General features: G+C 41.0%; 3 protein-coding genes across 4 annotated transcripts in view; 2 read left to right on the top strand and 1 right to left on the bottom strand.

Moving 5' to 3' along the window:
• Positions 1–540: 540 nt before the first annotated feature.
• On the top strand, positions 541–15,653 carry aldh1l2 (aldehyde dehydrogenase 1 family, member L2). Of its 2 annotated transcripts, XM_067489511.1 has the most exons (23): positions 541–774; positions 2,017–2,161; positions 3,575–3,809; positions 6,336–6,501; positions 6,694–6,795; positions 7,887–7,976; positions 8,268–8,402; positions 8,560–8,685; positions 8,811–8,902; positions 9,130–9,277; positions 9,365–9,484; positions 9,580–9,707; positions 10,165–10,315; positions 10,413–10,483; positions 10,573–10,678; positions 10,860–10,947; positions 11,355–11,448; positions 11,534–11,633; positions 12,270–12,368; positions 12,491–12,656; positions 14,390–14,495; positions 14,587–14,786; positions 14,887–15,653. In XM_067489511.1, the coding sequence occupies exons 1-23, from the start codon at positions 727–729 to the stop codon at positions 14,940–14,942; spliced, it is 2,772 nt and encodes a 923-aa protein (XP_067345612.1). In that variant the 5' UTR covers positions 541–726; the 3' UTR covers positions 14,943–15,653. The 2 variants fall into 2 exon arrangements, with proteins under 2 accessions (XP_067345612.1, XP_067345613.1); XM_067489512.1 differs by lacking the exons at positions 541–774; positions 2,017–2,161; positions 3,575–3,809 and adding an exon at positions 3,947–3,955.
• A 2,183-nt stretch (positions 15,654–17,836) lies between these two features.
• Positions 17,837–21,444, bottom strand: nopchap1 (NOP protein chaperone 1). The gene is made up of 4 exons (XM_067489515.1): positions 21,162–21,444; positions 19,524–19,592; positions 19,258–19,391; positions 17,837–19,160 (listed from the first exon to the last, which is right to left on the bottom strand). The coding sequence occupies exons 1-4, from the start codon at positions 21,208–21,210 to the stop codon at positions 18,972–18,974; spliced, it is 441 nt and encodes a 146-aa protein (XP_067345616.1). The 5' UTR covers positions 21,211–21,444; the 3' UTR covers positions 17,837–18,971.
• A 460-nt stretch (positions 21,445–21,904) lies between these two features.
• The window catches only part of slc41a2b (solute carrier family 41 member 2b), a 29,027-nt gene continuing 26,183 nt past the window's right edge, over positions 21,905–24,748 (top strand). Inside the window, exons 1-2 of the mRNA XM_067489513.1 lie at positions 21,905–22,045; positions 22,605–23,275. Of these exons, the coding sequence (XP_067345614.1) occupies positions 22,742–23,275 (534 nt within the window). The 5' untranslated portion in view covers positions 21,905–22,045; positions 22,605–22,741. The remainder of the gene's footprint in view (positions 22,046–22,604; positions 23,276–24,748) is intronic.

Here is a 24,748-nt window from a genome sequence, read left to right as displayed (position 1 = left end):
CTGTTAAAGGGAGTTTTTCCTCTCCACTGTTGCCTAGGGCTTGTTCAAGGGGGATTTGTTGGGTTGCCTCTACATACTTGAGTAGTCTGGACTTTATTCTGTAAAGTGCCCTGAGATAACTTTGTTGTGAAAAGTTGAATTGAATTGAATTGAATATCTATGGTATGAGTCACTTTAGAATTCACAAATAAAGATTAGAAACATCACCAGAATACAAAATGGAAGAGTTATTTGTGTTTAGCTACTGTTAGCAAGGAATATTAGATAGAAACTTTTTTTTACGAGCTATACTGCAAATAATTTGGTCAGCATTGTTATTTAACACTCTGCGGCTGTTCATTTTTCAGTATATTGTAGATATTTCATTTTTTAGGTTTTACTACTTTTAAAACATTGTAAATGTTAAAAATTTATATAATTAAGTGCTGTTTGTGCTGAACAACACAATGTCAGATTGAAAAAGTTCAGGCCCTGAGCGTTTGAATTTCCCCCGCGTGCCCGCGCAGAGAAGCAGGAAACACCACAGTGAGCGCGCACGTACAACGGCAAAGCAGCACGTCCTGTGTCTGCTGGGCAGATACGAAGCACTGACTCTGCTCTGTCTCACACACACACACACACACACACACAGGGAGCAGGTGTGTGTGAGCAGCAGCAAACCGAAGTATTTCTGCAGCGTTGGATGTATTTTGATTTTGATTTCGTTTTTATACACATAATAGCGCCATGTTGTGGACGGCGAGTCAAGTCTTTAGGAGATTCTCCACCTCGTCTGTGAGTGACGTTGTTTTTGCTGCATCAGCGAATGAATAGGTCTTAATTGTTGCATTGATCCAGAAGAATCATAGTGTTAATAGTGGATGCAGGTCGTGGTGACATGAGAGGGACTGAGCCAAGCTTTGACTGACGATCAATGAGTCCTAGTTGATTTCTTCATACTGTTTGTCAATCTCCTAGTGGATTTTTAGCCAGGCAGTAAACGATGTAGTGTTGATGCCAGATTGCCACGTTACGTCCCTGTCCCCCCCCCCCCCCCCCCCTCTCCTCCCCTCTATGCTCTGCTGGGCTTTACAGTACAAGATCTGGAGGAATTGCATCAGCAAATGAGCTCCACACTGTAGGATGGCAGCGGCTTAACGTTAGTTAGGATCCTGCAGGTCGTTGGGCCGTGCACTCATTTGGATGAGGATCGTTGTTTTCGGGGCTGTTTTGTTGAACCATGCAGCATAATTTCCCCAGTGCGCAGCTGGTCTAAGTGCGTTAGGAAGCTCGTTGCAAAATGTGTTGCAAAAGGAGCCAGAGACGGTGCAGTTCTCATGCAGTTGACAGGAGCATAACTCTGAGCACAAGGAACCTGAAACCACCTTCCTTCACTCATGTGCAGCTGCAGTCAGATGGGAGAGGGTCGATCTGGCGCACGCTTGAACTTGAACCCTGGATGACAGTTGCTGTGTCTGCCAGCATAGAGTTTCTCAGAGCAAGGGGCGAACCTAACCTAATGATTTGAGGGCCCCGGGAAAGAGAGATGTACCCCCTTACCCACCAGAATCCCAGTTCTCTTAATTTTATCCTTTCTATACATCACTTAAGGTGTTAAAACATAAACTAAAAGTAAGTCATTAATTGGGGATGAAATAATTAGATATAAATTATGCACAACTATTTAAAAACGACTTTGTTACAAAAGTAAAAGCCCTTTTCTATTGGCAGGTTCTCAAATGTGAGCGTTGGCTGCTTTTCTCTGCTTTTACTTTAAAATGTTTAGTTTTACAATACATAATATAATGTCTTCTAAGACTGGAAGTTGCTCCCTTACTATGGTGTGTGCCATCAGTGCCATGTAAACGGAAAAGCTGGTTTCCGAAATTGGGGTGAGGGATTAAAGGAAGCTAACTTCCTCAGGTTTTTGCTGGAGAAAGCTGATTTCTTTGTCATGTGTACATCTAACCAGGGGTCTAATCCGCTTTCTTCAACAGTTCATGGAGAGAAAACTCCTGTTGTTTGCTCTCATTACAGCATTATTACCAGAACAAGCTAAAACTAGCTATAATTGGCCAGAGCGTGTTCGGACAGGAGGTGTACAGCAACCTGAGGAAGCACGGCCACAAGGTGGTGGGTGTGTTCACAGTTCCTGACAAGGATGGCAAGGCTGACCCCCTAGGTGAGTCCACACTGCTTCCTGCTGTGCTTGCCTGTTCATTCTTTGCTCTTCTCTCATTGGTCCTTGTGCATCACCTAACTACAAGCACAGTTACTGTCTTCCTAGTGTTTTAATTAGGTATTACTAATTAGTCGGGATGTCCATTTGTACTTGTAGTCATAATCAGAAAATGTCTCCCATACTGTATCCGATGCCATGTTAATCTCAGGTTTGGAGCCGCTTTAAGATAAGTGACAACTACAAAAGTAAAGCCAACTGCAAGCTCTGCTCTGTCAAAGTCTTAAGATCCAGTTGCTTACAGTCAATCTAACAAATATTATTTTAAACAAGTTTAATTTTTACGACTGCCATCAATGACAACCAAGGGAGTACAGTACTGTACTATCTGCAGTAACTACAGCTTTACTTAAAGCTCATGTTGTATTAGGAGGCTATTTTACCATTATATTCCTCTGTAGTCTTTTTAGTCCAGGTTGTCTGCAATTGATGAGGATTTTACAGTCTAGCAAAACATACTGGAAGCAAAAAAGTTTAGTATTCATGTTGGTTCTTTGTACCGGCCATTACTCAAATGTCAGTACTTGTATAAAAGTGGTATCAGGACATCACTGCTAATGCATTATTATGTTTCACTGGACTCACAATCAGCATTTTGGATTTATTTGACTCGGATTTTATTGCATTGCTAAATGTGAGAGAGGCTAAAATGACAACAAACTAAACACGAAAATGTAATAGATTTAATGAGCTTTATAATTCTGTGTCCTGGATCATCAGAGGCTGGTGCTGTGGCTGAAGTAGATGCATGTCTACTGTGGCATAGTGGCTCCATTGTCTATGGAGGGAGAGGCCCTGTTTGTCCCAAAGATGCAGCTCTGCGGCTCTATTTGATATGATGCAATCTTTCTGGGAAGCATCATCATCATCATCAGCTTCTTGACCTCTGCAAATATTAAACTGTTTCTCATCATATTGTTTTCACACGTAAACATGTTCCTGTTGTGATTTTAAGCATATGTTAGTATCCAAATGGCAGAGTTTTAATACTAGTAAAATTGGTCTGAAAAGTAAAATCTCAAATTTTACCTTTGAGTAACATTTGGGATCTTTAACATAAAACATTTTTTAAAAATTCTTAACTTAAAGCTACACTTTAAGCACAGCTTTGTTTCATTTTTAATTGAAGATTCACTAAAATTCTTTAAAAAGTGTGTTCAAGTGATCTCACTGCTCGTTTTCTCTCCTTGCATAACTTTGGTACACAGTTCAGTTTAAACGATGTGTTTTCCAGCACCATTCTGCCCTATTGCTTCTTCAGAGACACATTTATATTCATTAAAGAGACAATCATCACCCTGCAGTCAGACACCTTCATTGCTTTTTGAACTGTACTGATAAACTCTCGTTTTTCAGCGGTTGCAGCAGAGAAAGACGGGACACCAGTGTTTAAGTTCCCACGGTGGCGGGTCAAGGGGAAACCCATCCCGGAGGTGGTGGAGGCCTACAAAGCGGTGGGTGCCGAGCTCAATGTTCTGCCCTTCTGCTCCCAGTTTATCCCCATGAACATCATTGACCAGCCCAAGCACGGCTCAATCATCTACCACCCCTCCATCCTGCCCCTACACAGAGGAGCTTCAGCCATAAACTGGTGAGAGAGGGTGTTGGTCATAGAAACAGGCCTGTGACTTGTCAAATGATGAGGATTTACCCCAACATTGTGTTTTACTAATATACTGAGGTGACCTTAGACCTTGTTTTTGTTTCTTCTATTTCCTGTCAGGTCACTACTCACTGGTACGTTAAAGTTACATTCTACATTAAAGGTATAAAGTAGACTGTTAACATGATGCTCAGGTGGGACAATGATCCACATGTGACTTAAACGGAAATCACAGTGTTGATAGGACAAAGCTAGTACTGAAGAATCTTTTCCAAATGAAATGTAAAGGTATGAGGCAGGTTCACAAGGCAGCTACATTAAAGTGAATTTAAATACAAGGTGAGAACAAGCCTTATGTGTAAGGAAGCAAGCAGCTGGATCCAGGAACAGTTTTGGATACAGAAAATGGGAAACCAAAGGCTTTAAGGTGCAAAACAAAGCTTAATAAACATGGTTTGTGTGGCTTGTGTCACTTGTGTCAGAACATCACAAAGAAGGGGCCACACACACACACACAAGTGACACACACACACAAAATGATCTAAACAAAAGGACCGTTTTTAACAAGTAATTAGAAATTCAAACCACAGATATGATAAGTTATGGTAAGGTAAGACTTTATTGATCCTTCGATGGGGAAAATTCCAGTGTTCCAGCAGTGAAAAGATAACCACCATATATTGCACTACACATTAAATCAAATATATTTCTCCTCACCTAAATGAACAAGAGCACAAAAACGTTACATAACAGACACAAAAACTAATAATACCCATATGCATAACAAACCCACAAAAGGTTCATCTTATCTGTGTCTCACTGTACTGACTGTGTACGGTCTGATAGCTGTGGGGAGGAATAACATATGATAGCACTCAGGGGTCTAATGCTGAAGGAGCTGCTCAGAGCCTCCACAGTGTGGTGCAGGGCCTGTTATCCATAATGGATGTCAGTTTGGCCAACATCGGTCTGTCCGCCACCTCCTTGATGGAATCAAGTGGGCAACCCAGGACAGAGCCGGCTCTCTTAACCAGCTTATTGAGTGTCTTCCTGTCTCTGTCTGTGCTGCCAGTCGCCCAGCACACAACGGCGTAGAAATCTGCAGAGGCCGCAGTGTCATAGAAAGTTCGGAGAAGAGCTTTGCTCACACCAAAGGACCTCAGCGTCCTCAGCAGGTGAAGGCGACTCTGGCCCTTCCTGTACAGGGCATCAGTGTCGTTTCAACAGTTCAGTTGCACACCCAGGTATTTAAAAGTGTCCACGCACTCTATGTCTGAGTCCTGGCTGCTCACAGGCTTAACTAGTGGGGGTTTCCGCAAGATGTCAATCACCAAGTACTTTATCTTGCTAGTGTTCGGAAGCACGTGGTTTTTTTCACACCGGTCAACAAAGTCAGTAATGACTTCCACAGCCAGTTTGATAAGCAAACTGCAGCTGGTCCAGCGTTGAGCTCACCTCTGAGCGGAGGTATCAGAGGATGATTCTATCGGGGGTCTTCATAAGGGGGGAGCTTACGGCGACAGGTCTGTAGTGATTCAGCTCCCTATGGTGCACTGTTTTAGGAAGTGGAACCAGACAGGAGGTCTTGCAGGGTCCTCCCCAGGCTGAGTTTCGGTTTAAATATGGCTCAATCTGAAAAGCATATTATAATTTCCAATTTAACTACAAGCACAACTTGAACCCCCCACCTTGCTCCACAAGGAAGCAAAAAGAGGGAAATTTGTCTTGAATACACTGAAAGACAGCAATACAATCTAGCTGAAATAACTGTAAAAGCCTTAACTTTTCAAACAAGGCTCAAAATTCTGTTCGTCATTTCTCAAACTTTATATCTATTCTGGGTGATAAGTGCGGCGTTGTATTACACTGAACGTACAGACCTGTTCTCACATACATCTGGACACGTGAATATTATTTTCTTGAAAAATCTTCACCTTATCCTTTAAACCAGTTCTGTTTGACCCCACCTTCCCTGGTTTTCTTATCTCTCCCTCTTGTGAGTCTGTCTGTTCTCCACCCTTACTATCACTCCACTCCCGTTGTATCAAGGGGTCGTTTTTTTTTTTCAACTGTGAAAACATAATTTATACTGTAATTTTTTTCAAGATAGTTTTTTCGGGATACACGCTTGTTCTTTTTTATTCCCAGATTTACAGTAGATGAGACATTTGATAGAACTCTCATGTTTCCCTGTTAAGTATGAAGCTAGAACCAATAGGACGGAATTCTGAACCGGAAAACTTTAATTTAACATGTCTACAACTGCATTGTGACCAATGTAACATTTGTCTTTCTCTAATTGTCATTTTTTAATTACAATATTTAAATACTACATGCATATTTGTAGTCATACTAATACTCCTAGAAATGGATTGACCTGAACTTCTCATTACTTATTAATATTAATCTATTAGGTTTATGCTCTAGCTGTGATGGTGGAGCTCCAAGAGTTTACTGTATTTCTTCATGTCTATGTGCGTGTGTGTGTGTGTGTGTGTGTGTGTGTTTTACCAGGACCCTGATCCATGGCGATAAGAAAGCTGGTTTTACAGTGTTCTGGGCGGACGATGGACTGGATACAGGACCCATCCTGCTGCAGAGGGAGTGTTCTGTTGAACCCAACGACACTGTGGACACACTCTACAACAGATTCCTCTTCCCAGAAGGCATCAAGGCCATGGTATTGTATTTGTCTGAGAAGCAGTCCTTTTTGTATTCACGAGCACATCAACAGCATACATTTATAAAAAAACATATATAGAATTCCTTTAACAGTCAACACCTGCCAATACAAGTCAGGGAATTAATACTGATTCCCATAATACCATGTGTTGCACAAGTAACTGTTTTCTCATCCTAATTGCTTGTGCAGGTGGAGTCAGTGCAGCTCATTGCTGATGGAAAGGCTCCACGAATTCCCCAGCCAGAGGAAGGAGCCAGTTATGAAGGCATTCAGAAGAAGTCCAACGCCAAGGTGAGAACTCTCATTCAACACAGCAGCCCAAAGGTAGATGCTGTATCCTGTGATCCTTTTAATCTGTTTACGCTTCGGGTCTAATTTGATTTGGAAGTGTGAAGGTCCAAGGGTGGCCAGTCGATCGGGCACATAGAGCCTGAGAGTGCCTGACTGTCATTTATATCCTGCTGTATAAATGAGATATTTCATGTGCATTGCCAGAAGTGCCAGTGTGCCTCACTAATAGGCAGTTTTTCTCCAAGCAAAAAATGGCAGTTGACAATGTGGCGTGTACGGGCGCATGTGCTCCAGTGCAAGAAAGTGTGTTCACAAAGCTTCTGGAGATATAAAGCTAGACGAAAACAGATATCAAATATCAAACAGCTGGGAAAAAGAGACACACAGTGGCCCCTTCAGCAGTCCATAGACAGCAGATAAAATAACAGACATCACTAGCAGTGAATTAGATTAGCTCTAGTTCATTTCCTCCATCAGCTGTGACCGGTAGTGGCCCTTTCAGTGTTCCCTTTGCTGTCAGGTTCTATGTTGCAGGATTGCCACAAGACAAAATGAGCTGAGCCATCTAAACCTGTTGTCTTTCACCAGGCCAGTAGACCACGGTGATACATGTCTCTTTTTCATATTAATCTTTAGTTCATAACATATCAAATATTTAAGCTTACAGACTTGATAATTTGAACAAGGATGTTCAGTCTTTGATGAAGTCGCTTCTGAAATGTATGATATAGTTCATTAATAATTTTAAATAGTAAAACAAATAGATTGGAGATTCAGAAGGATCCAGCAGAGAAATACATTCTGCAGTGCTCATTCATTGAATGGCATTAAAGTGCACTGAGAGCCTAACACATTACTCAGGGCTAAATATATATGAGTTATCCCTTGCAGCCAACTTGTTGGCAGGCTTTCTAATTGTGCTATTCATAGTGCTGAGGGTAATTTTCCACCAGCGCTTTTTGCCACGTGGTGCTCAGCTAGTGGCAGCCAGCTGTTGGGCTTCCCTCTTTTTCTCAGAAAGTTTGGTGACATGGTCTGAAACTGAGCCTGCACCTTCAGCATGTTGACTCCAGCTTCTTTTTGTGCTTCAGATCGACTTGGCCCAGCCAGCTGAGGTCATCCACAACTGGATCCGCGGCCATGACAAAGTCCCTGGTGCCTGGATTGTCATTAACGGTCAGGTGTGTTTCCTGGAACTCAGAAGCAAACGTGGTATCAGCATCTCAAAATGTAAAATAATAAAAATCTAAGTAAAAGGTGTTTCTGAACTTTTTAACGTCTTAAAGATAATAAATGTCTCATAAGTGTAAATCGCAGCTAATTTTCCATGATGCTAAACTTTTACGCCGTTCAGGTCACTCAGGGTCACTGTAAAGAAGTTTTTTTTTTCTGTGCATAAAAAAGGGTAAGACGTCTTAACACATTAACAAAAAATATACATGTGTAATGCTTTTCTGTATATTTTAACTTAGTCTGTGTCCCTGTATGGCTCGTCCATGTTCGGAGGCTCTGTGCCAACTGGTCAGCTCCTGGAGATTGACGGAGCAGTCCAGCCTGGTCTGGTCACCAAGAACGGGCTCATCCTGCATGGAACAGATGGAAAAGCTGTAAGTGTCACTGTAGCTTGTTGTACTGCAAAAAATCTTTAGAACAAACCAGAGTAGAGTTGGATGAGTGTATCCATACCTATGTTGCACTGCATGTGTTTTCTTGTCTCTACTTGACTTGTTGGTGAATTTTCTCCACTCTGTGTTTGATCCCCAGCTGCTAGTGAAAAACCTGCAGTTTGAAGATGGAAAAATGATCCCAGCCTCCAAATACTTCTCATCTGGAGAATCCTCCAGTGTGGAGCTGAGTGATGACGAGATGAAGATGGCAGAGGAGATCAGGGTAAGTACGCTGTTGTAACAGCTGATTCATTTTCCCCTTTTATACTATAAATGACACAGCTGTAACATCGCTATTGTTGGCGAGAAAGCCAAACGTGACTTTTTTGGGTTTATTTCAAATGATAGAAAATCTGGAAGGGCATCCTCAGCAACATCCCAGCCATTGAAGACACCACCGACTTCTTCAAGGCTGGAGCTGCCTCCATGGATGTGATCAGGTGAGGGAGGCATAACCTACCATGTTCACAAGGTTAAAAAAAACAGCAAACGTATAAATCAATAAGATGAGTTCATGATTAGGTGTTAGCAGTATTAGTTATTAGACAGGTTTCAGGTTGCCGACATGAGACAGGAGGAACCACTGACCTTGCGTTTTGTGGACAACAACAGAGTCAAAGTCACCCCACTAACTGGTGTGCATTGGTGGGGGTGTATCTGTGTCCAGGCTGGTGGAGGAAGTGAAGCAAAAGTGTGCCGGTGTGCAGTTGCAGAACGAGGATGTGTACATGGCCACCACTTTCCAGGACTTCATCCAGATGTTCGTCCGCAAGCTGCGAGGAGAAGACCAAGAGGAGGAGCTGGTCATCGACTATGTAAGTCTGAAAACCCTTGTTTAGGACCTTTTTTTCAATACATTGTATATGTCACGTATTATAATTGATCATTTGTATGGCGCACAGGTAACCAAAGAGGTGAACAACATGATAGTGAAAATGCCGTACCAGTGTTTTATCAATGGCAGGTTTGAAGATGCAGAAAATGGAAAGACCTATGATACCATCAACCCAACAGATGGATCAGTGAGTGATGTGAACTTTGTCACATACGAATGCATGCACACATACACAAAAAGCTGGAGCAGTGCACATGTAATGAATGTATGACCTTCACTCAGGTTATCTGTAAAGTGTCGTATGCCACAGTCGGGGATGTGGACCGTGCAGTGGCAGCGGCCAAAGAGGCTTATGATAATGGCCCCTGGGGCAGGATGAACCCTAGAGACAGAGGAAGCCTGCTTTACAGGTACAAAGCTCCACCTAGACACTTAACATTTATTAAATATGAGTCCTGATTTTTGCCCAGATCTGACAGGCTTTGTAGCATCTGCTCCGTGTATTTCAAATGTGAGGAACAAGACAAATGTCGGCATATTTTTAGATTCAGTTTTTACATGTAATTCTATCAGTGTCTCTGATCCACCATTGAAGAATAACCAAGCAAGAAGAGCCATGGTTGGGGAGGTGACCGAAAACCCAGTGGTCACTCTGAAATTTAAAATTAGATTTACAGTGTAATGTTGTACAAGAGGTCAAGGGGTCTAAAGACTCTAAAGACCCTGTAATAGTTGACAATGTAACAATTGAATACATGGAAACACCCTGCTCTATAATAAACACATGCATAAAAAGTTTAAATGTAAATTTAGCCGCCCCCACCCCCACCTACCTACATTGTGTGCCCTCTGATCCTGTCCCTCCAGGCTTGCAGACCTGATGGAGGAACACCAGGAGGAACTAGCCACCATCGAGTCCATCGACTCAGGAGCCGTGTACACATTGGCCCTCAAGACCCATGTAGGAATGTCCATCCAGACCTTTCGTTACTTTGCAGGCTGGTGTGACAAGATCCAGGTAGGATAGTGTTCAAAAAGCGTTACCTCGTTTCAGCATTGTAAACATTTAGAACTGGTTAAAATGAAATACTACACATTCTGTTGTTTTATTGCAGGGCAAGACAATCCCCATCAACCAGGCCAGACCCAATCGCAATCTGACCTTCACTAAGAAAGAACCTCTGGGGTAAACCCACCTGCTTATACCCTTAATGTTTATTCAGGAAGTTCTGTGTTTCACTGAATGCAGAGCTGTGTGTGGTTTCTCCTTGACAGTGTGTGTGCCATAGTCATCCCATGGAACTACCCACTCATGATGCTAGCGTGGAAGAGTGCTGCCTGCCTCGCAGCTGGAAACACACTTGTTCTCAAGCCCGCACAGGTGTGTCCGCCATAGTGCACAGTGCAGGCTTCATATGCTATAATTGCTTCACTTCATAGCGTCACCATGGGTGGATAAATGACAAATTCGGTGGATAAGGGCATGTGTCACCTCTATTTGAACCAATGCAGTTGAATAGGTGTTGGACCAGGCTTTTTTTCTGTAATGTTTTTTTCTACAGGTCACTCCACTGACAGCACTGAAGTTTGCAGAGCTTTCAGTAAAAGCCGGCATTCCCAAAGGAGTCATTAACATTTTGCCAGGCTCAGGTGAGATAGGCAAATGCACAATCCACACATAACAAAAAACAAAAATCAATTTTTCTCCACTTTTAGTTTTTGGACTTAAGGCATCAATTAATAATCATAGTAACAGGAAGTCAATACAACAGTGAAAATAAAGTAAAACTGATTTTACTAGTCTCCTTTTCCCATTCTGGCTTATGCGTATTTTAAAAGACAGGCCCGGTGAAAATCTGTATATTTGTCATGTGCAGAACCAAACTACTGAATCTGCTTCTAATAAGCAAAGTGTGTGAATTGAAGCCCGATATACCTTGAATACAACCAGCTCCTTACATTACTACCACTTTGATACTTCTGGCTCCCCTTAGTCTCTTTGAAACTCAACCTCTCTTGTCCCTAACGCCTCTTGCTAAACCCTTCCTTTCCCCCAGGTGGCATGGTGGGACAGCGTCTCTCTGAACACCCTCACATCCGCAAGCTTGGCTTCACTGGCTCCACACCTATTGGCAAACAGATCATGAAGAGGTTTGACCCAACTAACTCATTGCTCCTTGCTTGATAACTGTCACATAATATTTCATAATGGTTTTTGTGGGATCTCCTGTTGCAGCTGTGCACTCAGTAACCTGAAGAAGGTTTCTCTGGAGCTGGGAGGGAAGTCGCCTCTCATCATCTTCAGCGACTGTGACATGGACAAAGCTGTTCGCATGGTGAGAGAGCTGAGACTGTCTCGGGCTGGAAGCTTTATCCCGACTAGAGGATTATCAGGCTGAACAGTTGGACGCTTCATAAATGACTTCGCTGACACAAAAAGTATATTTGTGGTTTCAACTTGTCAACTGTGAAGATTTATATCACTCTCTGAATATATCTGTGTTTGGGACAATTCTTCAAACAAAACAACAATGTGATGCTAACATCACAGTAAAACTGATTGACCTTTATAAACTTTTTAGTTAATCTGAAGAATAACTGACAGATTAATCAAAGGGCAGTTTTGCTCGAAGGAGAACTTTGTCATTTCTAAATTAAGGGCATTTCCAACAATCCCCGCAGAGGATTCCGAAGCCAACGATGGACTGTGCCAACTTTGTCAGTCCACAACCTGGGTTGGGTTGTTTGTCTGTGCCGTAGACTCCTGTTTTTGTCCAAAAACCCAACATCCAGACACATCCTGCCGCTTGGTGACATGGGTCTTTATTCTATAGCACTTGGTTGAACAGATGTCCAAATACAGAAAACTGAGATCAATATGATTAGATGTACATTGTTTGTGTAGAGAGCTCCTAGTTTCACACTGTTAACCGTTTCTGTGTGTGTGTGTGTGCACGTGTGCTGCTCCACAGGGCATGAGCTCTGTCTATTTCAACAAAGGTGAAAACTGCATAGCTGCTGGACGTCTGTTCGTGGAAGAGTCCATACACGATGAGTTTGTCAGTCGAGTGGTGAGTGACCTAAAACCTGGGTATTCAGTTTCCAAAACGATGGTTTCTTCATTCCCTGCATTGCAATTTCATAGTTAGGGCAGGTTAAACAAACAGCCGTTTCTCCAACGTTTCCCTCTAAGGTGGAGGAGATCAAGAAGATGAAGATCGGAGACCCGCTGGATCGCTCCACAGACCATGGCCCACAGAATCACAAAGCCCACCTGGACAAGCTCCTGGAGTACTGCGACATCGGAGTGAAGGAGGGGGCCACGCTGGTGTACGGAGGCAGACAGGTGGACAGGCCAGGTAGAACACAAAGTCTGAACCTGTGCACCCACGTGGCTCCTACACCAACAGCACAATATCTGTAGCAAACGGGATTTATGATGTGATGAAGCGATGAAGAATAGTAGCAGTAGCATGTCTTTAAAATCACACATTTTACAGGTGTTATAGACATTTCCTCTTTACACCTGTTATTTCTTTAATGGGTTTTCGTTTGTATTATGTGTACATCTTGTGTTTTGTGTGTGTGTAAGAAGTAGCTAACAAAAACAAGGCTGCAGCTATTGATAGGCATTTATGAATAATAACGTTTTTACTAATTCAAAAAATTATATTTAAATAAGAACATTTAATGAGAGTGACAGCACATGGCAATGTTTAAAATTAGCTTTAGTCACACGACAATGTTTGAGTTAAATTTTTTTTTATCGTGTTATCAATTTTATCATTAGTTTCCTCACAATTCTGCAAACAATACCCAGTAATGACAACATGAAAGAAGTTTGTTTAAAATCTTTGCAAATTTATTAAGGATAAAAAAACCAAAAAAATCACATGTACGTAAGTATTCACTGCCTTCGCCAAATTGTGCTCTGTTGCATCCTGTTTCCACTGATCATCCTTGAGATGTTTCTACAACTTGATTTGGAGTCCACCTGTGTGAAATTCAGTTGATTGGACATGATTTGGAAAACCTGTCTATATAAGGTCCCACAGTTAAGAGTGCATGTCAGAGCACAAACCCACCCGTTAAGTCCAAGGAATTGCCTGTGGACCTCCGAAACAGGATTGTATCGAGGCACAGATGTTGCGAAGGGTACAGAACACTTTTTGCAGAACTAAAGGTCCCGAGCTCCAGCGTTTCTCTGTGGGGAGAGGAGAACCTTCCAGAAGAACAACCATCTCTGTAGCACTCCACCAATCAGGCCTGTATGATACAGTGTCCAGACGGAAACCGCTCCTCAGTAAAAGGCGCATGACAGCCCACCTGAAAGACTCTCCGACCATGAAAAACAAAATTCTCTGGTCTGATGAAACAAAGATTGAACTCTTTGGCCCGAAAGCCAAGTGTCATGTCTGGAATAAACCAGGCACCGCTCACCACCTGGCCAACACACTCCCTACAGTAAAAGCATGGTGGTGGCAGCATCGTGCTTTGGGATGTTTTCCAGCAGCAGGAACTTCAGTCCCCAGACCGATTGAACATTTCTGGAGAGATCTGAAAATGTTTTTGCACCGATGCTCCCAATCCGACCTGATGGAGCTTAAAAACTACTGCAAAGAAGAATGGGAGAAACTGCCCAACAATTTGTTTGCCAAGCTTGTAGCATCATGCTCAAAAAGACTCGAGGCTAAAATTGGTGCTAAAGGTGCCTTAACTAAGTATAAACAAATGCGATGAATACTTATGAATAATTATGAACTACTTTTTTTTGTTTTTGTTTTATTTTTTATACATTTACCAAGACTTCAAACAAACTTCTTTTATGTCATAGAATTTTGAGAAAAAAGCTGAAACAAATGTGGAAAAAGTTCAGTACTTCAAATACTAATACTTTGTTGTATAACAACAAACTGGTGCTTTCTGTGTCCACTAACTAAGAAGCTAATTGTGTTTCTTAGTGATGAAAATAGATCCTACAGGTTTTTCTCTACAGAAATTCAAGTGTGTCTTCGAAGTGCACCATCGAAGAGAGCTCGATTAATTTGAATTTTTAGCATCAACTAACCAACTTTATGGTAATTTCTTTTAGGTTTTTTCATGGAACCTACTGTGTTCATAGACGTTGAGGACCACATGTTCATCGCCAAAGAGGAGTCCTTTGGTCCTGTCATGGTGGTGTCCAAATTCCAAGATGGGTAAGTCATGAAAAGAGCATCTCACTGCTGCACTGTTGTACGATTTCAGTCACTAACCAGTATCTCTTGTCCTCTTTGTCTCAAACCCCAGCGACGTGGACGGCGTGCTGCAGAGAGCCAACGACACAGAGTATGGCTTGGCCTCTGGGGTGTTCACCCGCGACATCAACAAGGCGATGTATGTGAGCGACCAGCTGGAGGCTGGAACAGTATTCGTCAACACCTACAACAAGACGGACGTGGCTTCACCTTTTGGAGGCTTTAAGCAATCTGGTTTCGGCAAAGACCTCGGTGAGTACAGATGGATTATTTTAGAGTTGTCCAAAATGATGTGAACATTGGCCCAGCAGGCTGATGTGTTGACACAGGTTTGTAATTGACTGGTCCACAGGAGAGGACGCTCTCATGGAATACCTCAAGACCAAAGCTGTGACTGTGGAGTACTGAGGCACAGACCCTCTTATCCAGCTGAACCCACATCTGAACAGGAAGGGACATTCAGATTAACTTCTGAACCAGTGTGTGAACTGTTCGGCTGACGGGAGAGTGTGGTTGTTCACCTAGGCCACAATTTCATCCCTTTATTTGTGGAATTCACATCATGGACAAGGAACAAGGTTTTTTTTATCCACCTGGACACACAACAACTGCAAAATGCAAGGTGGACACTGCTTTGGCCGAGCCAAGCTGGCTCTGCTCTATCGGCAATGTTCCAATTCTGTGAAAGTGTTTTATATTAAAACACACAAATTTGCACCTCAAATCTGTTGCTTTCAAGTAGATCAAATCATTCATTTTATTAAATTAAAAATTGAAATAATCAGACAAAATCAAACGTTTCTCAGTCACAGATGATGCTGCCTTTACCATTCCTTTAATATTTTAATTTACTTTTTCATGTGATTCATAGGAGAAAACAGACAAAGGTATTAGTTCATGAATACAGTGATCTGTACATGAACGTCATTGTGCTGAAGGGTGTATTTTATTGTTCATATTGTCACAATCACAAGCTGGAATATGAAGAAGTCATAGTTTTGACAGCAAATCTGAATTTAAAAACTGTTAACTGAAGAACTGACTTGAATTTCTGTTATAAATGGCCTATTCATAAATGGCTTATTTTTATATACACTACTCAAAAAAAGTTGGGAATATTTGACTTTCAGGTGAAATTTCAGAATGCACCTAAAATGCACTGTAACCTTTAAAGGTGAACTTGTTTTGACCTACTCTAAACTTTTGAATGCAGATGTCCCACTGTTCAATGTTTCAGTGTAATTGCATAACATGCAGTTCTCCAAGAAGGCGATTAACCGCAAAAATCACAACGTGATTCATGGAACATGTCTGACCCATAAATCGATCCACTAAACGTCCTGGTTCAATAAGGTGCTTCTACTTAAATGACTTACTTTCATGATAAAATATCACTGTGGCATGAATGTTGACCATTTTCCGTAAATTTCATCCAAAGGTTGACTATCCCTAACTTCTTGTGAGTAGTGTAAATTGAACTTTTTTGACAAAGATTTGAAAGCGTTAGTTTTCATTTTTGTTTCCAAAAAAAGGCCAGTACGATCATCTGCACAGCTGTAACACAGTGTGTATTTCTCACTACATCAAGCTATTGTGAGCCATTTTCTTTTTATCTCCATTAACTCTCCCATTGTTTACATCACATCCTTAAAGATGTTTTTTCTAACTATTTCTTAACAAGAGGGGAAAAAAGTATGATTGGATATATTTTTAGCATTACATTTGTCAAACAGAGGAACATTATGTTATAACACTATATAAAATTTGTTTAAGACCAGCTACAGGCGTCACTAAAAGGAAAATATTGTGAAATTGGTTTCCGTTTGTCCCACATCTGTCGGAGAAGGCAGTAAGGGCTACTAAGTATTTTCTTTCTCACACATTGTGAATAATGCAATTTTTTTTCCACTGATGAATAAAGTTCAATTGAATTTTACTGCGTGATGATGCTGTTACTTGGACAATACTGACATACTACAATCGCACATGGAGCCTCATTTGGAGTTTGTTCAAGTAGATGTTTTATTGAACTTATTTTGCACATTTCATACATACAAAAGTTGCTTTATAGGCAGCAATCATGTAAAAGTATTAACTTTTCTAATACCAAAAACACAAGAGCCAAGGATTATGGAATGAAATAGAAGCGTGTTCATCTGCTGAGAATAAGTCATTAGCATGTCTGGTTGACAAGCTTATTGTCTCAGGAACAACTTGAGGGAATTTCTTTGGACTTGGCACAAACTTAAATTTTAACTCAAGGATGAACTATTTAAGATTTAGTTTTTCAATGCTCAAGTCACAGTGACCTCACACCTGCACCATTCTTGTGCACATGATTATCTCAGGGCTGCAGTGAGGAATTGTTTTGAAAATTGGCACAAATGTCCACTTGGACATATTGATGAAGTGATTAGACTTTAGTGCTCAAAAGTCACTGTGACCTCATGTCTGTCCCATTGTCAAGAACACATTGAGGGAATTTCACTACATCTGGCACAAACATCTACCTGGGCTCATGAATCAGTCTTGACAGACATGCATGTCAGCTGTAACTTGACTCGTTCACGGCAGCATACAACTGTGAGACTCTAGATTGTGAAATTCTAGAAAGTCTATTTTGCTCAGTGTCACAACAGATTTTAATGGAATTTCTACTTAACCTAATTTGTAGCATTCTTCTTTGCGTTTGATGCGTTTTGTATTAGAAAGGAAAAGTCATTGACCGTACTTGTCATTCTCCGGCACAAGGACACTTTTTCCTTATAGAGATGTTTGTGTGACAACAGCAAAGCCAAGGATGAAAGCGATTCCTAAAACCATGCTTCAGGCAGCTAAAGAGAAAATAACAGTGTCAATTTGAAAATCTGCTCAACAATGCTTCCTCTTTGTTTCAGTAGGGATATGAATATAATAAGTTTAATTAAGTTTATAAGTTAGGGCATAAAAATTGCGTCATCTGTCAGAGTACGTAAAATGTTTGACAATGTGACTTGATACTCACAACAGGCCCCAAAGGTAGGTGACATTTAACATTAATACTGGAATTCACACCCAACTTGTTACATATTGGTTGTGTGCAGATAGCTTAGTTTAAGAAAAAATAAAAAATAAAAAAAAGAGCATAAATCAGGACCTATTTATTCAAGGCGGGATAATGGCGACACCACGGTGTTCTGTTTAAATTTAGGAACTCCAGCAGCTTATCCATATCAGATACTAAAAAAATTATGAATTTGGATAGATGAGAAGCAATCTGTAAATAAAGATTTAACCACCAACCTAAAAAAATACACAATAAATATACAATAAATTTGTTTATTTAAGAAAGGACAACAGACATTAGCAGAGACATTTTGAAGCACACCATCTGAAAAATGCACATGCAATAACTCATCATCCAATCACACTGCAGCAACTCAGTACATAACAGGTTGTTGTTCAGACCAAACATCAGATTGGGGAAACAATGATCTCAAGGCCTGGAAAGTGTGTATTGATTGTTGTTGGCTGGAACATCGCACAAAATGCTCGTGTGTGTACATCACAACAGTTTCTCTGCAAAAACATCCAGCGAATGACAGGTTTTTGGGCGAAAACATCTTAGTAATGTGAGAGTGGCCAGACAGATTAACACATCGGGAGACTTGAGGCTACAGTGGGCAAAGGCTATTGCAAACCAGACAGCAAAATATGGAAAAACGTGTCCTGGCTTGACCAATCAGGATCTGAGCTGCCACATAGTGAGCATTAAAACATCATGAATCCATGCACACTGGTGCCACGGTGTGGCCACACATTAGTGTAATTGCCACTAATTACTTTAAATTGTTGCTGACCATGTTCAGTCACAGTCTGCCATCTTCTAATAACTACTTCCAACATGAAAACACTGTCACATGGCAGTGAAATCCACTGGCCTCCAACCTTTAAGACTCTTTGTGGAGAGCCACAGCATGAATGTGGAGCTCACGGATCTGCTGTAGCTGCAGGTTGTTGTCATGTCAACAATGAACTGGACAAGTTAAATTCAGATAAACTGGTATTCGGTTATAAAAATCTAAAAGCATTAGCAGGATGAGTTTAAGTAACACGTTTGTGAGAATTAACAAATCCAGATGTAGCAGAGGCTTTACTGCTGCTTCTTTTCTGCTGATCCAATTTCCTCTTTGCTTTAATGAGTACAGGTTATAGTCAATACCAAAAAAACCAAGGTGACCCACAGCGGTTTGATTAAACACTTTGTGCACAATAAGAAGTCACATGGCCACCCAAGATAAGGTAATCATAGCATATTGCTTCTTGCTCCAAAGGCACTTCTGCAATGATGAGCTCAGTTTATTGCTCCCAGATTTGCATGCACCCAGGAGCATCATTGGCCAGTTTTGCCTAAGTCACCTTAGGGCGGAAAAATGTGAGGTCTGTGCAGCATTTCCTCTACTCTACCTTCTTCTCCAGAACCTGGATGTTGGGTTTGTTCTTCTTTTCTTTTTCTCCAGGGAGTTTGAGGTTTTGTTCTGTGATCTCATGCTCATCATTAGAGTCTGATTCCTCCTCAGAGTCTGTCAAATCCTCTTCATCTTCAGAGTTGCCATCTGATCCACTGAGCTCCACCAGTGCTACATCCTGAAGACAAGGAAGACATTTCAAGACTTAATTATATCTAATATTTAATTTCTGAACGAAAGTTTTCTGTACGTTCCGATGGATTTGTCTCACGTACCATTTCTATGACGCTCTGTGCCTCATCCACGTTTTCTATATCAAACCGTCCAGCAGGAGCATCTTCCATCTGCTGCTTCAGTTTCGCATTGGCCTCGGCCATCTGAGGCAGGAAGCTCTGCAACCGCTCCAACACTGATACACAATGAAACCCTGCATTACACGCGTGCTCATCCGTTTTTGGATTGCGGCATTCTTGTTAATAAATATTGTAAGAGATTAAATGAATAACAAAATATTCTGCAGGGAAGTGCTGTCTAATCTCACCACAGCTTCTTGGGACTCTCTCTGTTTGCAGTGATCCAACAGGCTTGAGGAGGAGCTTCTCACTGAAACCTGGCAGCAAATGAAGCAAGTTTATTAAACAGCAAAAACAATGAGAATTAATATAGTTTCCTATGATTGTTCTTCAAAGAGTACATGGGTATGAATGGTATTAAATTTCCCTCAGCCTCCCTGACATTAAAATATCTCTAACAAACTTCTCTAAATCACATTCATTCAGTTTAGATTATGTTACTGTGAAAATATCTGAAAGAGCAGGTTGTCCAAAACCAACAACTCTATAATATGAGCAAAGAAATGATATTATCTGAATTAAAAAAGGTGCTCCAGATGCCATCCAACCCTGAAAACAGCTGAAAGCAAACTAATGTTTCAACATAGCGAAGGCAAGCAGAGCTTTAATACCAATATCATATGTAGCCCCCTCTAAATGTATAGGAACAGTAAGGCTAATTCATTCATTTTTGCTGTACACTTAGATAAGTTAAAAACATAAAACACAGCATATTTTGAGTTGAGAGATAATGCAAATTTAAGTGACCTAAACTAGAGCATAAGACTGACAGGTATTGTCAACTTGTTACTCAGATGTGCCCTGTGAGATTGATTGTTCAAACAATAAAGAGCTCCAAAAGACTCTTTATATAGTTTTTAGCCCTGTAGTGCACTGTGAAGAATGTATTAGTTATTAAAAAGAATAAATCAACATGAAGACCATAAAGTTTTCTATTGTAGGAGAGCAAGCCATTTTGAGCCATCTGAGAGAAAAGTAATGAAGCATTGCAGAAGCATTGGGCAAAGCAATACAGTTTTGATTATCCTTAAAGAGAAAAACCACTGGTGTAGCAACATACAAAGAATGAGTCGATCATGGAAAACAGCAGCAGCTAATGACAGAAGCATTTTGACTGCTGCGAAGAAAAAGCCACAAAACAACAATAGTTATATTATTGGTACAAATCAAATAGGGGCGGGTATAGCTCAGTTGGTAAGGCAGAAATCCACGGACCACAGGGTCAGTGGATCAGTGTCTATGGACAAGACACTGAACCTCTAACATCCCATTCCCCTCCCCAGCTGTGCTGTGCCCACACCCGGTAGAATTTTGGGGTGGGATGCGTCAGGAAGGGCATCCGACGTAAAAACTGTGCCAACATCAACATGCGGACAATGATCCGTTGTGGCGACCCTGAACTCACGGGATAAGCCGAAAGGACAAAAAATAAATAAATATTGGAACAGATCAAATATGGGTCATCTGATATATCTGATATGTCCCTTAGTGTATCAAGATGTAATTTTATGTTGTAATAATTTATTAAATAAATGCTAATCTTTTGATATTATATCCAAATGTCTTCAGTGTGGAGCGAAAACCAAATTAATTGGAGTACACTGTAAATAATTTCAGGTAATACTTTGCAGACATCCTTCATTTTAATACGTAGAATAATGTAGTAGCAACAGTGTGGAGAAAAACACCTGGAACCTTTCACAACATAGGAACTGATAAAAATGTTAGCATTAGCTAACTCTGTGTATCGTCATTAAAATTAGAGTCCTTCATTCAAAATCTCAGTATTTCAGTTCTGGCATTTAACTTAAAATAAGCATTCAAACCTCCTCCGCTTCCACAGGACATCAGAGACTGCGAAGTTGTTTTCTTCATGTTTAACTCAATTTCTGAAGCGGTAAAGTTGTTATTCTTGCCAGCATGTGTGTTACGGAGAAAAACTACATCCGGGTTACGGGTTTTAAAAAAATCTAGCTTTATTGACACAGGGTGTTCTATTGTGTCGGAAAAGAATCTTGAGGTTTATTTAAAACAAAAACAAAAAACACACAACCTTGCAGTTTGAAAAAAAAAAAAAAAGGACACGCAGACCAGTCTTTAACAGATCCACATGTGTATGATGCTGAGAGAATGGACTAAACCGACGAACTGGATGAATTTAAACCAGCTGTTTTCTGCGCCTGCGCACTGCAATCAAACTATCTGTGTGGCACTTTTGATCTGAGTCAAACTGGCACACAAGGTCTCACTCTCACACATTTTTGCTGCCAGCTATGATTTTCCAAATGAATGCAAAATCAGAAAATGACCACGAGCTTCGGCGTCCTGTTCTGGGGGCGGGGAATACTGTCTTGGAATAGAAAAGGGAATTTAACCTATGTGGGAACTAGACTGTTATTTTATAATACCTCTGAATTCTGAAAAACCATTGCAACTTGGCACACATAGTATATTTTGTTGTAAGGTGTCTTTTAACTATAATACAGTCAAATTCATTTACACCCTTGTTATGTTCCAAGGCGGGTTATATTTGCAACAAGGGTATATGCGCTCTTCAGGATTACATCAACCATTATCAATAGTAGTGGTTCATTCATCCAAGATAGACGATCTTTGGTGGGTATGTTTATTCTGACGCGGCTCTCTGGCTGGCTGTCAAGGTAGAGCAGCAGCTTTTCTCCTGGATGGGATGTCGTATCGTAACAGAAAGGTAACTCATACAAAACAAAGAAAGTATGGTGACGACTACAATAACTAATTTGCTGTTTTTGTATGGGACTTGCTAACTTTGACCACAGTATTCTAAGGTGTTTGTGCTACTGTTTGTAATTCTGTACAGTTAGCTAATGTAGCAGTGTTAGCTAACTAACGTAAACATTTATCCCAACCGATCCACAACTAACCAGTAAGCTTGGACTTCAAAAACAGATATGACCTTACAGTTGATGTGAAAGCCTGATCAGTAATGTAGCGCAGGCTAAAAGATTGGGCCATGTTTACCACTAGAAAAAAAAAGTGACGCCAACTAGACACGTTCAGAAGAGTGTGGCTATTTCCTGTTTTAGTTTATGTTGTCAAGCAATTCACTTGGCTAAAACCTACATAGCTTCATGTCCCTAAAAAGTGACCCCCCCCCCCCAACACTTTTAAATGAAGCACTATGTTTATGTTCAGCCTATTACATTTCTGTTTAATGTGAAAGTATTAGTTGTGTTTTCCTGCTCTTAGTTGTCTTCTTCACTGTTTCTTTCCTTGTGGACTCTATCCAGACCGATGAATCTCTGAACCTAGACTGTGGCATGGATGGTGCACCTGAGCCTGTCTAAACCTCTGTTACTTTGCATTACTTCAAACTGCCATCAGACTAGATGACTGGAGATGAGACACTGCAGTCCTAGACCACATCATGAGTATCCAAAGTCTGGGAGGAGCTATAGGGGAGTCCCTGGGGTCTAGTTTGACAGTACGTATGAGTGGAGCAGGTGGTGGGTGGAGTGCTCTCTCCTTGAAACCTGTTTCCTCTGCACGAATTGCCTCTTTGTTCCAGACTATGGTCCCCACTGGTTACACCAAGCTGCAGGAGGAGCGGCTGGCTATGGTGGACCTTGGAGCTAAACCTGAGAACAGCTACAGACAAGACGCATCTCACGTAGAAGGCCGACGGCATACAGACAGATCCTCTCGTTCCTCTGTGACCTTATCAGATTGTGGAGACGGAGGCTACTCTGAAACTGAACCCATGCTGGTTGAGAGGAGGCTCTCTGGGGCAGAGGCAGATGATGAAGAGGAGAAGAATGAGGATGAGGAGGAAGGACATGGCTCTGAACAGCAAAATATGCCCAAAGAGTCACCGCTGGCTATGGCACTGCAGATTCTGCTGCCGTTCCTTCTAGCTGGATTTGGAACTGTATCAGCTGGAATGGTGCTGGATATTGTGCAGGTAAGCTGGGTTACAAAACAGCTATTATTCAAACACCATCCTCCTGCTAGATGGGAATTAAGTGCTAAAATTTTTACACTTTGGTATTATTTGTGTAGTTGCACCAATAGTTTTAATGGATATGGTAACACTGCTCAGCAAAGAAACTACTTGGATGACCGAGAATGTCATCAGTAGAACAATGTTTGAAGGAGCAAAATCCCAATTATGATAATTAGAGTCTAGAGTCTAGAGAACTGTTTTTGACGGTCAGACTAAAAAGTCTTAAATATCTTTTAATAAACTTTTACTAATAAAATACTTCAAATTCAGACTGGATTGATTCGAATATTGCTTAGTTTCGAGCAGGGCTTCAGTTGCTCGCCAAACCTTTACGGAAATGGAAAAATGCAAGCTTAACAACATATGGTTCTATAATAATAACAATAAATTACCTTTTGTGGTTACAGACAGTAAAACCTGCATTGTCAAAGGTATATCAAACTTGTGACAATTTGGATCAAGGCAGTGGATTCACACATGCAACCAGTTAGTGCATAATAAAAAAAAAATTAAAACATGTTAAATATAACTTGTTTCTACCCATACTGTAAACACCCTGTAAAGGTGAAAACACCTGAAATGTAACAATCCTTTATTGCTCTAAAAACTTAGAATGGCTTAAAGTTGAAGGAGAAGTGTGACTGTAAAATGTGTTGGAAAATTACCCATCGGACCTAAAACATCTGGTGACAAAACGGCATCATCAGAAAACATTTGAGAAGCTGAGTGGAGTAGTTTGAAACTACTGGTCAGATTGTATCATGTCACCCATGTGCATTCTCAGGTGTGGGATAAACAAAAAAAGGACCCCCTTATAAGAAATTGCTCTGACAAGGAACTTCACACATTATTTCACACTTCATTTATTAAATGTTAGTTTCCATAGTTAGTTATATATATTTTATGAATATTTTATCATTTTAATAGATAGCAAATTCAGGAGAAATGACAGTAGATGAGGTGAGGGAAAGATGAAGCATGACCACAAAGGTTTGCAGACAGAATTAAATTGTCAGCACCTCAGCACCTTTGCACCACCAAGACGCTTCCCGCAAGGTTAGAATTACTGAAAAGAATTGCAACCAAAGCCAAAAATCAGAATTGGAGTTGTAAACTGAAATTATCTTTCAAAGTACAGGTTTCCACAGCTTGGTGGCTGTAATGCAGGGGCGACTGTGGTGCAGGAAGGTAGAGCATTCGTCGACCAATTGCGTGGTTGTTTATTCGATCCCCGGCTCCTCCGGTCACGTGTCAAAGTGTCCTTGAGCAAGACAGTGAACTTAGTTGCTCCCAGTGAATGTTGGCCAACTAATAGCAGCTCCCCTATTGGTGTTTGTGTGTGTGGTGTGTGATTGTGAGTGTAAGTGGTTGAATGAGAAGCAGTGTAAAGCATTTTGAGTGCAGACCAATTACCATTTAATGAACACTATT

This window comes from Channa argus, chromosome 21 (genome assembly GCF_033026475.1).
Source record: "Channa argus isolate prfri chromosome 21, Channa argus male v1.0, whole genome shotgun sequence".
In the NCBI taxonomy this organism is placed as follows: domain Eukaryota; kingdom Metazoa; phylum Chordata; class Actinopteri; order Anabantiformes; family Channidae; genus Channa; species Channa argus.
Note: the sequence above shows the minus strand (reverse complement) of the source record. Positions and strands in the feature narration are given on the sequence as shown.

Bases quoted from the DNA above. Each gene is read 5' to 3' on its own strand.
- aldh1l2 (XM_067489511.1), top strand. From the start codon at position 727: ATGTTGTGGACGGCGAGTCAAGTCTTTAGGAGATTCTCCACCTCGTCT. The intron at 7,977-8,267 runs GTGTGTTTCCTG...ATTTTAACTTAG, and splicing joins GGATTGTCATTAACGGTCAG to TCTGTGTCCCTGTATGGCTC. The intron at 11,634-12,269 runs GTGAGAGAGCTG...GCTGCTCCACAG, and splicing joins TGGACAAAGCTGTTCGCATG to GGCATGAGCTCTGTCTATTT.
- nopchap1 (XM_067489515.1), bottom strand. From the start codon at position 21,210: ATGAAGAAAACAACTTCGCAGTCTCTGATGTCCTGTGGAAGCGGAGGA. The intron at 19,392-19,523 runs GTGAGATTAGAC...ATTGTGTATCAG, and splicing joins GAGAGTCCCAAGAAGCTGTG to TGTTGGAGCGGTTGCAGAGC. The intron at 19,161-19,257 runs GTACGTGAGACA...CCTTGTCTTCAG, and splicing joins CACAGAGCGTCATAGAAATG to GATGTAGCACTGGTGGAGCT.